At 40.6% G+C, this 13884-nt stretch overlaps 1 protein-coding gene across 2 annotated transcripts in view; it reads left to right on the top strand.

The window, feature by feature from the left end:
- The window catches only part of gdap2 (ganglioside induced differentiation associated protein 2), a 34778-nt gene that overhangs the window by 10633 nt on the left and 10261 nt on the right, over positions 1-13884 (top strand). For both annotated transcript variants that reach the window (XM_079664606.1, XM_079664607.1), the window contains 8 exons: positions 1145-1298; positions 2116-2204; positions 3126-3202; positions 4162-4321; positions 7243-7393; positions 7581-7657; positions 9285-9361; positions 9681-9820. In XM_079664606.1, coding sequence (XP_079520732.1) covers positions 1145-1298; positions 2116-2204; positions 3126-3202; positions 4162-4321; positions 7243-7393; positions 7581-7657; positions 9285-9361; positions 9681-9820 — 925 coding nt within the window. The remainder of the gene's footprint in view (positions 1-1144; positions 1299-2115; positions 2205-3125; positions 3203-4161; positions 4322-7242; positions 7394-7580; positions 7658-9284; positions 9362-9680; positions 9821-13884) is intronic.

Below are 13884 nucleotides of genomic sequence, written 5' to 3'. Positions count from 1 at the left end.
CTCCTAAGTTTAGCTTTCAAACTAAAAAGATCTCTCCGTGGCTCGATAACAAATATGTTCTTGTATTTTGAATAACTTTAACCTTTTTTAAAGTTGAACATCCACACATGAACATTTAAGTGAATAAGAAAAGAATACATGTTTTGATTTGTAAGACTTTCTGCCTAAATCAGCTTCAAACTAAAGTGATTATGAATTAGTTTTATCTGCATTCATTGATTTCTTTTTGTTAGAAAAATCTGGTCTTCAATCTCAGGATCCATGTATCTGTGATCCTCTCCAGAATGGAAGTAGTCATCACATGCAGAGCATCAACTAGTTCCTGAACAGTGTCCTTCACATGCTGATATCCAAGAGAGGGAGTTCCTCAGTCACAAGATGGAGGAATAGAAAGCAGTATTCAATGTTTACTTCAGATTAGCTCCACGTCAGAAATGATCATGCTTGAGTTTTTTTCTCAAAATGTTGGCTTCTTTCTGGAAATCCTGACTTTTTCTCAAAATTCTGGAGAAAGAAATTTGTTTTTTTCCCCTCAATATCAAAATTCTGACTTTTTCAAAATATCTCAAAATTCTGAGTTTTTCAAAAAAAATCTGACTTTTTTCTCCAAATCTGACTTTTTTCAAAACATCTAAAAATTCTGACCTTTATCAAAATCTCAAAATTCTGACTTTCTCAAAAAATATCAAAATTCGGACTTTCTCAAAAAAATTCAAAATTCTGACTTTTTCTAAAAATTCTGACTCTTTTTCTCAAAATCTGACTTTTTTCAAAACATCTCAAAATTCTGACTTTTCTCAAAATCTGAAAAATTCTGACTTTTCTCAAAACATCTAAAAATTCTGACTTTCTCTCAAAATTCTGACTTTCTCTCAAAACCTAAAAATTCAATGTTTACTTCAGATTAGCTCCACCTCAGAAATGATCATGCTTGCCATATGTCTCTCTCCATAGAGGCTGAATCATCATGTTAATCACATAGCTATCATATGCCTCAAACAGTCCTGATGCTCTTCTAGGTAATCATTCATCCTGTTATGCACACAGCTACAGTTGGGATACCTCTGTTATCATGTGCTACTCTGATACTGGAAGAGTACATTCAGTATTTTACCAACACCTTTGCATGCGTTTTTGTGTGCAGGATGTCGGACCGGCGAGGCGAAGCTGACTAAAGGCTTTAACCTGGCGGCGCGGTACATCGTCCACACGGTGGGACCAAAATACAAATCCAAGTACAGGACGGCGGCGGAGAGCTCTCTGTACAGCTGCTACAGGAACACGCTGCAGCTGGCTGTGTAAGAACCGTCTGAGACCAGTGTTCATGGATCAGAGTCACGTATAAACTCCCTTTCAACTGGGTTCAAAGCAATGTGATACAGAAATGATATGAAATCTATTTAAGGTGTTGACAGAATTTTTAGATTTTAATTGATTTCCATCCGATATGGTTTCGTTTTATATACAATATCGGTTCCTGACGGGAAATACATTCATTTGAAAGACAGCAGGAATAAACAACTCAAAAAACACCGTTTGGAAAGTTCAAATAGGAATGTTGCATCTGTCTTTGAGTGGATAATAAAATGAAGCTAAACAGATTAACTCATTCAAGCTGTCGCAGTGATTTAGAAGTGAAGAATTCATAATTTGCCTTCGACCGCACAATAAAAGCTTCTGAAGTTGGACGTTTTTCATGATTAAGGCTTTTTGTTTGATACGTCAGCTCTGAATGAAGCTTGCATATTTACATCAATGGGTTTTGAGAATTGTGAAAGGATTTCTGCTGAGAGCTCCTAAAAGGTGTGTGTGTGTGTGTGTGTGTGTGTGTGTGTGTGTGTGTGTGTGTGTGTGTGTGTGTGTGTGTGTGTGTGTGTGTGTGTGTGTGTGTGTGTGTGTGTGTGTGTGTGTGTGTGTGTGTGTGTGTGTGTGTGTGTGTGTGTGTGTGTGTGTGTGTGTGTGTGTGTGTGTGTGTGTGTGTGTGTGTGTGTGTGTGTGTGTGTGTGTGTGTGTGTGTGTGTGTGTGTGTGTGTGTCATTGACCCAGTCCCTGGTGTGTAATGTCAATGTGGTGAACAGTACGTGAAGTTGTTCTTATTTTTGTTGTCCCCTTCAGAGAGCAGTCGATGGCATCTGTTGGTTTCTGTGTGGTGACAACGACCAAAAGAGGTTACCCACTGGAGGACGCTACACACATCGCTTTCAGTAAGACACACACACACACACACACACACACACACACACACACACACACACACACACACACACAGAGAGAGCTTTTCACCAGTTAGGCACAGAGAGATACACAAATCTCGTGGTTAAAAGAGAGACTATCTCTGTCCTTTTTTGACCGACTTACTCACAGATAATAATCTTCAAAACCTTAACCTCGCTCCTCCAAAGACACATAGGCCTCCAAAAAGAGGTCAACAAATTATACAGGGACACACACATATTGAATTATAACACACACTGCAATTCTTTATGTCAACCTTAAACAGGTGTTCACTTTAAGCACACATGATGCCTGATAACATGATCATCTGATAAAGGAAACATCTGAAACATCCATGTTCCAGCAAACCCACTCATTACAGGTCCAATTACCTTAAACTGAACCTGGATGAGAGGACGCACGGCAGGACTGGAGTTTAGCAAATACTACAAACAATTATTCATATGTGGTATTATTTTGGACAGTTTTAAAAGTATTTTTGCTGGTCTATTGATGGGTTATGATGTATTTGATGAATGAATATACTGTCTAAATTATGTATTTTCTTGATGTATTGTCTTAACAGAAAGGTCAAGGTGTCGCGTTACGCTAATACTTAACACCACTCAAATAAAAAAAAAAATATATATATGTTTATTAACCTGCCATTCGGAGACATTTGGAACCTGTGACCGAGATACATTTTAGTGTGTGTGTGTGTGTGTGTGTGTGTGTGTGTGTGTGTGTGTGTGTGTGTGTGTGTGTGTGTGTGTGTGTGTGTGTGTGTGTGTGTGTGTGTGTGTGTGTGTGTGTGTGTGTGTGTGTGTGTGTGTGTGTGTGTGTGTGTGTGTGTGTGTGTGTGTGTGTGTGTGTGTGTGTGTGTGTGTGTGTGTGTGTGTGTGTGTGTGTAGGAACTGTGCGCAGGTTCCTGGAGTATCATGGGAACAGCCTGGAGGCGGTGGTGTTCGCAGTGTCAGACACTGAGGAGGTTAGTGTGATTTTACTCTGCACCAATTCCCCTAAACACAACCACAATAATCACAGAATGGGGAACTAAGAAGTGGAACATATCCATTCAACCTCAACAGAAATAAAATACAATTCACCAAAACGAAATCACCAGCTCGAAATAATAATACATAATAAATAAAATATTTAGGCTCCACACGCTTTTGTTCCTTTCTGTCTCTCCCTCTCTGCTGAGCAGCTGCTCGATCATTCTTCACATGCAGACCAAAAAAAATATAACAAAAACAGCCAAATGAATTTGCAATGTAATAAGCTAATTAAAGGGAGCCGATATATTTGTACAATCGCCCAATTTACTCATCAAACCATGTTTAAAGCTGCTTTCTGGTGGCCGCAAAGCTGAAAGAAATGATAGCCATTCAGATGGAGATAATGGAAAAAACATTTGGACTACATGTCCTCTAAAGCATTCATGCTGTTTCTCATCGTCCAGATCAAGAGTGATAGAAACAGGGCGCTCGAAGTTCAAACCCTTTTGATATTCTCAGCTTTAAACACCTAGCCAATCCCTGCATACACGGAACGAGCTGAAAGTGCCTGCTTTTGGAGAGGTACAGAAAATGTGGCAGGAGGTGGTTCAGACGCTCTTCCATCATCGGTCAGGCGCTGGAAGCACACTGACACCTTTCATTTGTCTCAAAGCTCGATCAGAGAGTTGGATGCTGGGTTTCACGAGAAACCGAACCCACATGTTCCTCTTATTTAAGATCCGTCTTCCTTGTTCTGTAGTAGATTTGCCGATACCATATTCACGCGGTGGCTATTCTCACAGAACCTCGTAACCACAGCTAGATCTCTCGATATTGAGATCCATCTTCCACGTTAGGTAACAAAATGTGTCCAAACATGGAGGATGAAGGTGAAGTGTATATTTGTTTGCATTTCTGTTAATACTTTTGTTTGTGTGTGTTCTTTTAGCCGGTGTTCAAGAAGTTGCTGCCACTTTACTTCCCTCGCTCTGAGGAAGAGGAGCGAGCCAGCCTTCCTCTCATCCCCGCTGACATCGGCAACTCTGAGGGGGAACCGGTCGTCCCCGAGAGACAGATCCGCATCGCAGAGAAACCCGGCACCCTGGAAGGTAAAGAAACATGCTTCGTCAGAGAGGACGTGTAATGTGATTGGCTCTCATGTCTGACATCTATTTGTAAGAGGAGACGTCTTTTTTTTATTCAAGGGTTTGATGTTGACTTTCGGAATCAAAGTTCTCTCTTGTGTCAGAGAAATTGAGTTAGCAGAATAAGCACAGGCGTAATTTATCCGCTGAGCCAGCCAGCTAACCAATCAGAGCGGACTGGGCTCTGGTTTCAGACAGAGGGTGAAAACAGGCAGTATGAGACAAATAAAGAGCTTTTTGAACATTAAATCATGTCACAGAGTAGATGCACAAAAAACAAATATGAACCGAAAGGCTCGGACAACAAAGAACTGACACAGACGGACCCCGACTGTTGAGTCACCTCGCGTCTCTGCGTGTTGGCCATGTGTCGCACTGGAACACACCGCAAAGACTTCAGCCGACGGCCAAGAAGCACGTACGAACTGCGCATGCCTGAGTGGCAATAACTCTCCTTACCAGCAGGCGGCGGTAGTGTGTATTCGTCATTCAAAAGACGCAACCGGAAGACCGACTGCGTGATATATACAAACAACAAATAGCGTGCGTTCCATTTTCACTCTACAGCGAGAAGCTCACGGGGCTTTCCCGAACCTGTGTCGAGAGCTGGAGTTCAATGAAATCTCAGCTTTGCCTTCTTAATAGTTTGTTTGGGTCCCTCACTTCCGTTTTGCTTCTCATGCACTGATTCGCTAGCTGAACAGCCAATCAGAGTGATTTATTTTGCCGACTGCCCACCGATTCAACATTCAACGTTGAATCTATCTACCTTTTTAACCATACTGTAAGTCAGTCTGTCAGCTGTCAGTACACTGCACAGTCAGTCGTCCATTTAGGCAACCAGACATTGGACATTGGATGAGGTCACAGTTGATTAGTCAAAAATAAAATCTAAATATTAAGATCTGGATAAGGATTCAGCTCTGATAAGGACGATGTGTTTGAACCACAGACTGGTCAGAGTTCAGTCCAAGGACAAAGTACATTGTTTTGTGACGGTCAGTGAAACATCTGGAGCACTTCAGGTTTTCCACAGAGGCTCATCTGCATATTACAAAGAGACCGGCAGGCCTGACTAACACGGATCAGGTGTTTGTTCTGTGTCTCTATACTTCTTTGTTTATTCAGCAACAAGAGCAGTGTTTTTGTTTGTCTGAAAACAGAAAAACATGGTAACAGATGAAACCAAGTGAATAAATAAGTGAGCTTTGAGTCATGTTTGGTGGAGGATATGGAATGAATTAACGTGCCTGGAAATATGTGAATGAATATACTGTAGCATCAAACTGCTTAATGTGAAAAGTGACAAAGGAAGTAAAAGGAACAAATCAAACAAAAATAAAGTCAGTAATATAGACTCATTTAGGGTGATTTAAACAAGACAGTTGTTGTTTTTGATGTTTTAGGAAAAGTTGTTTGTAAAATATGTAAATAAAATCTTGCGCGGTTGTTCGCAGCCTTTTGAGGTGTTTTTCCTTTTTAAATCACTGATCCAGCTTAACTAAACGGTAGACACAAAACATTATGACTATAGGCACCTTCAGTTCAAATCCCATTTTACGGTCTTAAAGGTGGGGTAGGTAAGAATGGAGAAACCAGCTCGAGTGCGCTAGAATTTGAAAGTAAGCAGCTGAAAAAAATCTGCCACTTCCTTACAGAGCCCCTCCTCCAACACACACGAACGCGCACATGACCAATGAGGCCACGAGATAAGTTTGTGTGCACAGATAGAAGGCTGACAGGCAGGTAGGCCATCCAGTTACTTTAGCTGGGCCGGCTCAGATGATTGGTCGTGCTTTTTACAGTACTACGGCTTCCACAGATGACATTTTTATGTATTTATTGTCAAAGCATTTAATATATTCATTGCTATCGGGACGTTAAGAGCATTCCATGGAATATAACTAAAAGTGTTTCTGAAGTGAATTACCTACCCCAGCACTTTTATAAACTGTATTTTGTATGACCTCTTTAGGTGACCAACGTCAGCTTTTTCTTGATCTCTGTCAAAATGTTGTTTCTTTGGGGTGAAAAGGGTTTTAAATGTAACACCAGGCCATGTTTTAGTGGGTATTTGTGGTGTCGGCGTGGAGCCTGTTGCGCTCACAGACCTACAGTGCGTCTGCTGCCGTGACTCTTCAAATGTGTTGAGATGTGGTTTTGAGGTGACGATCCAAAGCAAGCGGCTGCCTGCGAGTCAAACCCAACAACAACAGGCTGATGTAAACACACTGACAGACACACATGCCTATTTGGATGCAGATGAAATGCATGGACATGTGCTTGACTGTACACGTGGTTTTAGAAAAGCAAGCAGAAACAGACAGTCTTTGAGTCTATGACCTCAAAGTTTTTACAAACACACGGAAATACATCAAAGTCATGCTTTCAGATACGTTACGATCATAGAAAGAACATATTTGTACTTAGCACATAATAAAATATTATAGAATTGCACTTCTGTATGTAGCGTTTGGCTTTTTTGAAGCAAGTGCAGGAGTTTTTACACTAGTTTGACCTGCCGGATTCTCCATTTGTTTTAGTTTGTACCCTTTGGATAAAAGCATCAGCTAAATGAAAGGTAATACAGACAATACAAAGCAAGTATACCCAAATAAATGAATGAGTCAGCTTTACAACTGAACACAAATTCAAGCACACAGTAGATCTCTTTGGGGTAAATAATCTCACATTAAATGACGATAATTGAGTGGTGGTGTTCTGATAAACTGACATCTTAGGGTTTAATATGTGTGAGTGTTTGTTCCTTGTGTTTTTATGAATTATGCTGCAATATAAGCCTCTGACATTATCATAAGCATTGTGTAGGCTTTCACTTACATCATGACTTGTTGTTGTCATTTGTTCTTTACTTGTTTGTGCAGATGATTCGGAAGAGGAGAGTCTGGACTCAGATCTGGGTCAGGTGGGGACTCACGCTTTCGCCCGTATGGAGGGGGACGTGGACAAACAGAGGAAACAGATCCTTCAGGGCCAGATGTCGGACGTGGCCCTGCAGAAACAGCACCAGAGAAAGTAAGAGTCGCAAACACAATTATTAAATAATTGGAACCTACTGGGTCGAAAACGCAACATCTTATATAATAACATGCGTCTCTTTAGGTCTCAGTTGTGTTCAGTTTAGGTGTGTCCCACGAAAACTAGCATGTGTGAAGTTATAAAATAAATTAAGATCACTTCTCTGTGTCTTCCTCACCTGCAGTTACAACCGCTGGCTGTGTCGGGCGAGAGCGGAGGATCTGTCTGACATCGCAGCTCTGAAAGCTTTATATCAAACCGGTATGTGATCATGTGTTTGAGGGGCAGGGAGAGAGAAAAGTTGTGAGTTGAAACCTTCATTTTGTCGTGTAAATCCGTCACCTGTGAAATATTATTGTAAAAAACGAAACGGAAGCAAAAGGAGATGTTTAGACTTATGTGTTTTGCCAGTGTTTTGTGCCAGACTGCCTGGACGTGTGTTTGTGTGAATGTTCGTGTTTTGATTTTCTTCCACCTCATGTCACACAACACTGGTGAGGTACGATTGTCCCAGATTTAATTCCAGTGAATGAAATCATCTCCCTTTGCTCAGCTGTTATCAGGTGCAGTTACATCTCCTTACCAGTAGGAGGCAGTGTTGTATTACAGTTTTGCCCCAACGCCATCTGTTTTGATTACAAGGCATTTTAAAACTTGCATTACCTTGTGGAACCAGTTTTCTTAAAACAGGGACATGTGTAAACGCCAAATGAACTTGATAATCCCATATTTATCTGGTTAAATCTTAACAATGCTTTAGAAAAAGAAAATGAATGATCCAGAGAGCTCTGGAGTTCAGACAAGTGTTACGAGGATGCTGTTTGGTGAGGAATGTAAAGTTTACAAAGAGTAAATCTAAATCTTTCAGTTAGATGGTTCATTTATGTTAACATTTGAAAGAACCTAGTCACTGCTTACACATGTAAAAATTAAGCTTAACTTAATTGAACGCACTAAATGGCACGAAAGAGATGCAACCAATATAACAAAAATCCAAAAGAACATAACGATCACGCTTTTCAGACAAACAAACACAATTACCAAACACCAAACTGAAGAATAACTTGTTGGTGGAGGTACAAACAGTAACACACTGACTTAGAAATACACATAAAATGAATGTTTAAACAAAACACAGCCCTCAGAAGAAACTCAAATGCACCACAGTTCAAACACAACATCAAGGCCCTCATCAGAGACACATGTGATCAGGCTGCTGCAGATCCTCAGCCTTTCCAGAGAGCTGTAGTCACTTTCTCCGAGGGGACAGGCTTTCATTTGAGAGGAGAGGCAGGAAACCAAGAGCTGGAGAGGCAGAATGAGCTCCAAGCTCATTTCTCAGAGGTTTTACAGCCTGTCGAAAGGATTTGACCATTAATAATATTATTAATATCAGGAAATACACCACAAACTGAGGTCATGAGGAACTGTGTCATCACTGTCATGGAAAATGAAGAGGCTGCAACTAATTGTTGCTTTTGTATTTTGTCTTACACACATCAGAAAATGTGCAACACAATTTTACAATGACATCTTCAAGCTTTTGTTTTGGGCAGATGGTTGGACCAAATGTTAAACTGGTGTGTGTGTGTGTGTGTGTGTGTGTGTGTGTGTGTGTGTGTGTGTGTGTGTGTGTGTGTGTGTGTGTGTGTGTGTGTGTGTGTGTGTGTGTGTGTGTGTGTGTGTGTGTGTGTGTGTGTGTGTGTGTGTGTGTGTGTGTGTGTGTGTGTGTGTGTGTGTGTGTGTGTGTGTGTGTGTGTGTGTGTGTGTGTGTGTGTGTGTGTGTGTGTGTGTGTGTGTGTGTGTGTGTGTGTGTGTGTGTGTGTGTGTGTGTGTGTGTGTGTGTGTGTGTGTGTGTGTGTGGGTGGTTGATATTGTGTGTCCTCAGGGGTGGACTCGTGTGGCCGGACGGTGATGATTCTGGTTGGACGGAACATCCCGGTGACTCTGATCGACATCGAAAAGGTGTGTGTGTGTGTGGCCATCTTCAGTTATGATACCTTCACATTAACCTCCATCTAAATAAACTAAAAACGAATTATTCAATAAATATGGAAATTTCACATCATATAATTTCCATATTATTGCCACACACACAAGTCTACTCCTGAGGACACACACCATATCAACAGATCAAACACACACATTGCACATTATAAAATTAATATTTATATAAAACTCTGAAAGAATATGTATAAACTTGTATAGAATCCACTGCTATAAGTGTGTATGCACCTTATTAGACTGTAACTGATTCACTGTGTGTGTGTGTGTGTGTGTGCAGGCACTGCTGTACTTCATCCACGTGATGGACCACATCACAGTGAAGGAGTATGTGATGGTCTACTTCCACACGCTGACCGGAGAGCACAACCACCTCGACTCAGAGTTCCTCAAGAACCTGTACGACATCGTGGACACCAAGTCAGTATAACACTCTAAACTCTGAGTTCAACTGTGCTACAACTCCTAAATGGGTTCGTAAATGGGACAGAAAGTCAGATGAACATGAGCATTTAATACACGGGCAACATTTTGTACTAATATTTTGACATTTTGCAGTTATTTGACTTGGTCTCTTTGATCAAAAGCACAACATGTGTTATAAATATGATCACTTTAAAGTCGAAAACAGAACTATTTAAATCTGAAATAGTTTTAGTCTCTCAGGTTTGTCTCATCCCTCTGCTACACACAATGGTTGAATAAGACAACGCCTCGACTTTAATGATCTGTGTTGTATTTTCTGGGTTTGCGGTCATTTGCTCAGCTGGACAGCGCCAACATCTCCAGTGTTTAATTGCAAGAGACTTACATATCAAGCATAAATCTTGAGGAGTTTTTTTTTTAAAAGTCATAAGAAAGTTCTCAGAAACAGATGGAACAGAATCTGAAGGCTCCGAAAGCTCTCGGGCGTTTTTTGTTGTCGATTGTCTGCTTATTGTAATACGACATTAAAGTCTGGGCAGGTGCAATACTCTTTAATACTTCAGAAGATACTTTTAGTCGTTCTTGAATGATAAATGTATTATGAGGCTTTGGCTGCTATTTGACCCTGGTTTGTCTTTCTTCTGGCGCTCACTCAGTCCTCATTTCTCTTCGCTGAATTCTGCAGCTGCATTGAAGTTCAAATACATTGTTCCTACTGCAGCATCGCACCGCCAAGGTTACACTGTTTATACTTTTGGAACAGCAAAACGGGCTGTGAAACGCTTTTTTGTTTCACTGCGGGTTTTGGAAATCTGGCGGCCATATTTGGAACAGGAAACACAAAGTTGGAGCGTGTTCTTGGGGGATGTATCGGCTGTGACTCAGCCTTAATCACAGGGTTCAACGTTTTAAAAGAATATGTTTGTACTGAGCTTGCTTTGAGTAGACGGCTCATAGGAATCCCTTGACTAAATCACTTTTAGACATTATAGTTGTTTAAGAACGGGTCTCCAGGAGCTGATCAAAAAAAAAACTCCTGAAAAAAAGGGTTAGGGAACGTGTTCTGCAGGAGTTTCAGTAGAAAGTAGAAAGGAGTGCAAATAAAAAAATGTGTATAAATATAAACAATAAAGATTAATTTATAAAGTGCAAAAACCAAATGTACCTAGTGCCAGGAAAGTAAACAAGTTAACAGGAAGGTGCAATCTAATTTAAAGTACCTAGAAAACTAAAGAAGTAGTCTTTTAAAAGGATCTAAATCAGATGCAGACAAGCTATCTTATTCGAGATGAATACACAATACATCCAGTGTCACATATTTGAAAGCAAACTTGAAAAATAATCCTACTTATCTTCACATCAACATATGGATGGCAATATGTCAGCCATGCTGTGTCCAACAGATGCAGCGCAGCAGTCAGACCTGGACCCGAATCATCTGAACTTCAAAGATTGTTTGTATTATTTTTATTCCAGATACAGACTATGCTAACTATCACAAACACATCGACACACGAAACACTCTACACATGTAGTCAGATGTTGTATTAGTAGCAGGCCAGCTTAAAATGGCATCAAATAGTTTGCAGCCTTCAGTGAGTTCCACTTATCAAGCTTACTGTAAGAAGAGACAAATCCTCAAACTAATACATTTAAAGAATAGTTTATAGAGTTACCCAGTCATCAGTTGGCCCACATGTTTTATATGATCTACTTTAAAGTATATTCTTCAACACATCCTATAATTGTTTAAAGGCCCTTGTCTGTTATGAAGGTTTTTCTGCATGTAAACGGTCTGCAGAGTCACAAACCCTCAAAGTACACCCTGTAGCGAGTAAAACTCTAAAACAGAGAAGACCTGTCTCTGCTGCCCCAGAACGCCTCGTTGGACATTTCTCTTTTTCCATTTGTTTCTTCCGGGAACCGCATGACCAATCTGCGGAGCTCCTCACACACCAGGATCCCTTGCCGGCACTATCAAACGCAGTGGGGGGGGATCTTTAGCGTACATTTTAAACCAACAGGGAGTCCCATTGACTTCCATAGAGCTCCCAGGTTGGTAATAGACGAGTTGGGATGGTGGAGAAATGCTCTCCACAGACTCATTCTCACAGCGTTCAAGCTACACTTATTGTTTTTACTTCGGCTGTGAGTGTTTGTGTGTGCTCGGGATGAGTTTGGCGCCGACCCGGAAACCACACCAGTAAGCCAGCTCACTGAGCAGCGAGCCTCGCGACGTCCCGACCAATCAGAACACACTGGGCTCACAGAGATGCTGTATGAGAAATCAATGTGAGTTTGGAAAATTGCACAATATAAATCTATTTTAGTTGACCTCAACAATGGAATTATGATCAGTGGAAATGGCCATGACACGGGACTTTGAAAGGTATGTCATAGACTTGGGCTGAATTTAAGGAACATTTGATTTCAAATGATGTCATTCTTGTTTGTCATAATGGGCAGGAAACACATGCGGATAGGTAAGAAGACTGGCTCAAAGAAAAGCCCCAGGTCGGTGTTATTTGGAAAAGAAAACAAAATGTGAGTTATTACCCGAACAGTCATACAAATAAAGATCTGCTTTGTACATCTTGGGATCATAGATGTGACTCAAAGGTGCTTTCAACTGTATGTTTTTAGGAAAATATCAAAAATATACAGGACTCCTTCAACTAAAAAGAAAAAATAAGTTCAAAGATCTCCTAAAAGATCTTGTAACTGACTTTACTCCAACAAGAGGACGTACTTTGAGATGGACAAACTGTAATTTAAACATTTTGTATTTTCTTACTTTCTTAAAAAGAAACTCCGGTGCTCAATTGTTCGATTTACCTTTTTTAGTCATAGTATCTTTCTAGTGTCTGGAAACCACAAAGCCGAACAAGCTTCCTGTGTGAGAGGGAAACTCCATGCAGTCATTTTGCACCTTTTAAACCCCCTTGTTTCTCTCTTCATTTCTTTCTGAGACTGGCCACTCATTATGTTTCGTCACACCTTTACTAAAACTTTTTCTGTCTGAACATTCAGTCAATTACGCCCTTAGGACTTTAACATTTAAAACCTAATTCCTCAAGTTTGATCTTTACTTTACCGGAGTCATTCGTCACCCAATGGCTAAAAGGAGTCATGTGTTAGTTACTTCAGTCACACAGCGGAGAACTAAGAAAGCCAAGGAAAAGATGGTAAAATATGAATGAAGACGCTGTATCCAGCTTCCTGTTTCTTTAGTAAGGGAAACAACATTCAGCCATAAAGGTTAACCATGACTCCTTTGATACACGCTGCTGATTCACAGAGAGCTGCAGCTTTAATGCTAATCACCTTTTTAATGTCAAGGTTATTTTAAGTTCCACAAACTCTCTGCGAACATTAGCATTTCATGTGAACTTGTTATAAGAAGAGAGACTTGTTAGACTTTAATTAGGTGTGTTGAAAGCCAGATGTCTTTTTATTTAATGTGTGCAGCTTTTGAATTGGATATTGGATCGTGGCTGGCTTCTGTTTCCTCTGAAATGTTTGACATCAGTAGCTTTCCATGATTCAGTGAGCAACACAAATGTGTTATCAGCTTTTCTGGGGGGTCGTTGGACACTACCGTTAGAAATCGCCTTCAACGAAAGCCTTATTGGTTCAGACGACACAAAATCTATATATAAAAAAAGCAATATTTCTGCTTGCTTTAAAGGTCACCTATTATGCAAAACAATCCACTTGTTCATGTCTCTTCTACATCAACATGTGTCCCCTCTGTGGAAAGAGACTCTGAAAGTTTCAGGAACAAAGACCCCCTCTCTTTTTGTCCCGATCCATTTCTATAAAAACCTGTCTGAAAATGAGCTGATCAGATTTTGGCCACTTTATGATGTCATAACGATGTTTTGGCTTGTGTAACCATTAGCCAATCAGCAACCAAGGTAACCCCCCCCCCCCACCTTATCACCTGAATCTCCTCCTAGAGCACCTTTGTGTTCTTTTTAACCAAATCTCTCTCAGAGGGGCGTGGGGAGGGGCTCCTTATTTTCATCTAAAGTAACAGAAAGGGAATCAGCACTTTT

The sequence above is a fragment of the Notothenia rossii genome (assembly GCF_949606895.1).
Source record: "Notothenia rossii genome assembly, chromosome: 2".
In the NCBI taxonomy this organism is placed as follows: Eukaryota; Metazoa; Chordata; class Actinopteri; order Perciformes; family Nototheniidae; genus Notothenia; species Notothenia rossii.
The sequence above is the reverse complement of the archived record's forward strand: the minus strand, read 5'-3'. Positions and strand labels throughout refer to the sequence as shown.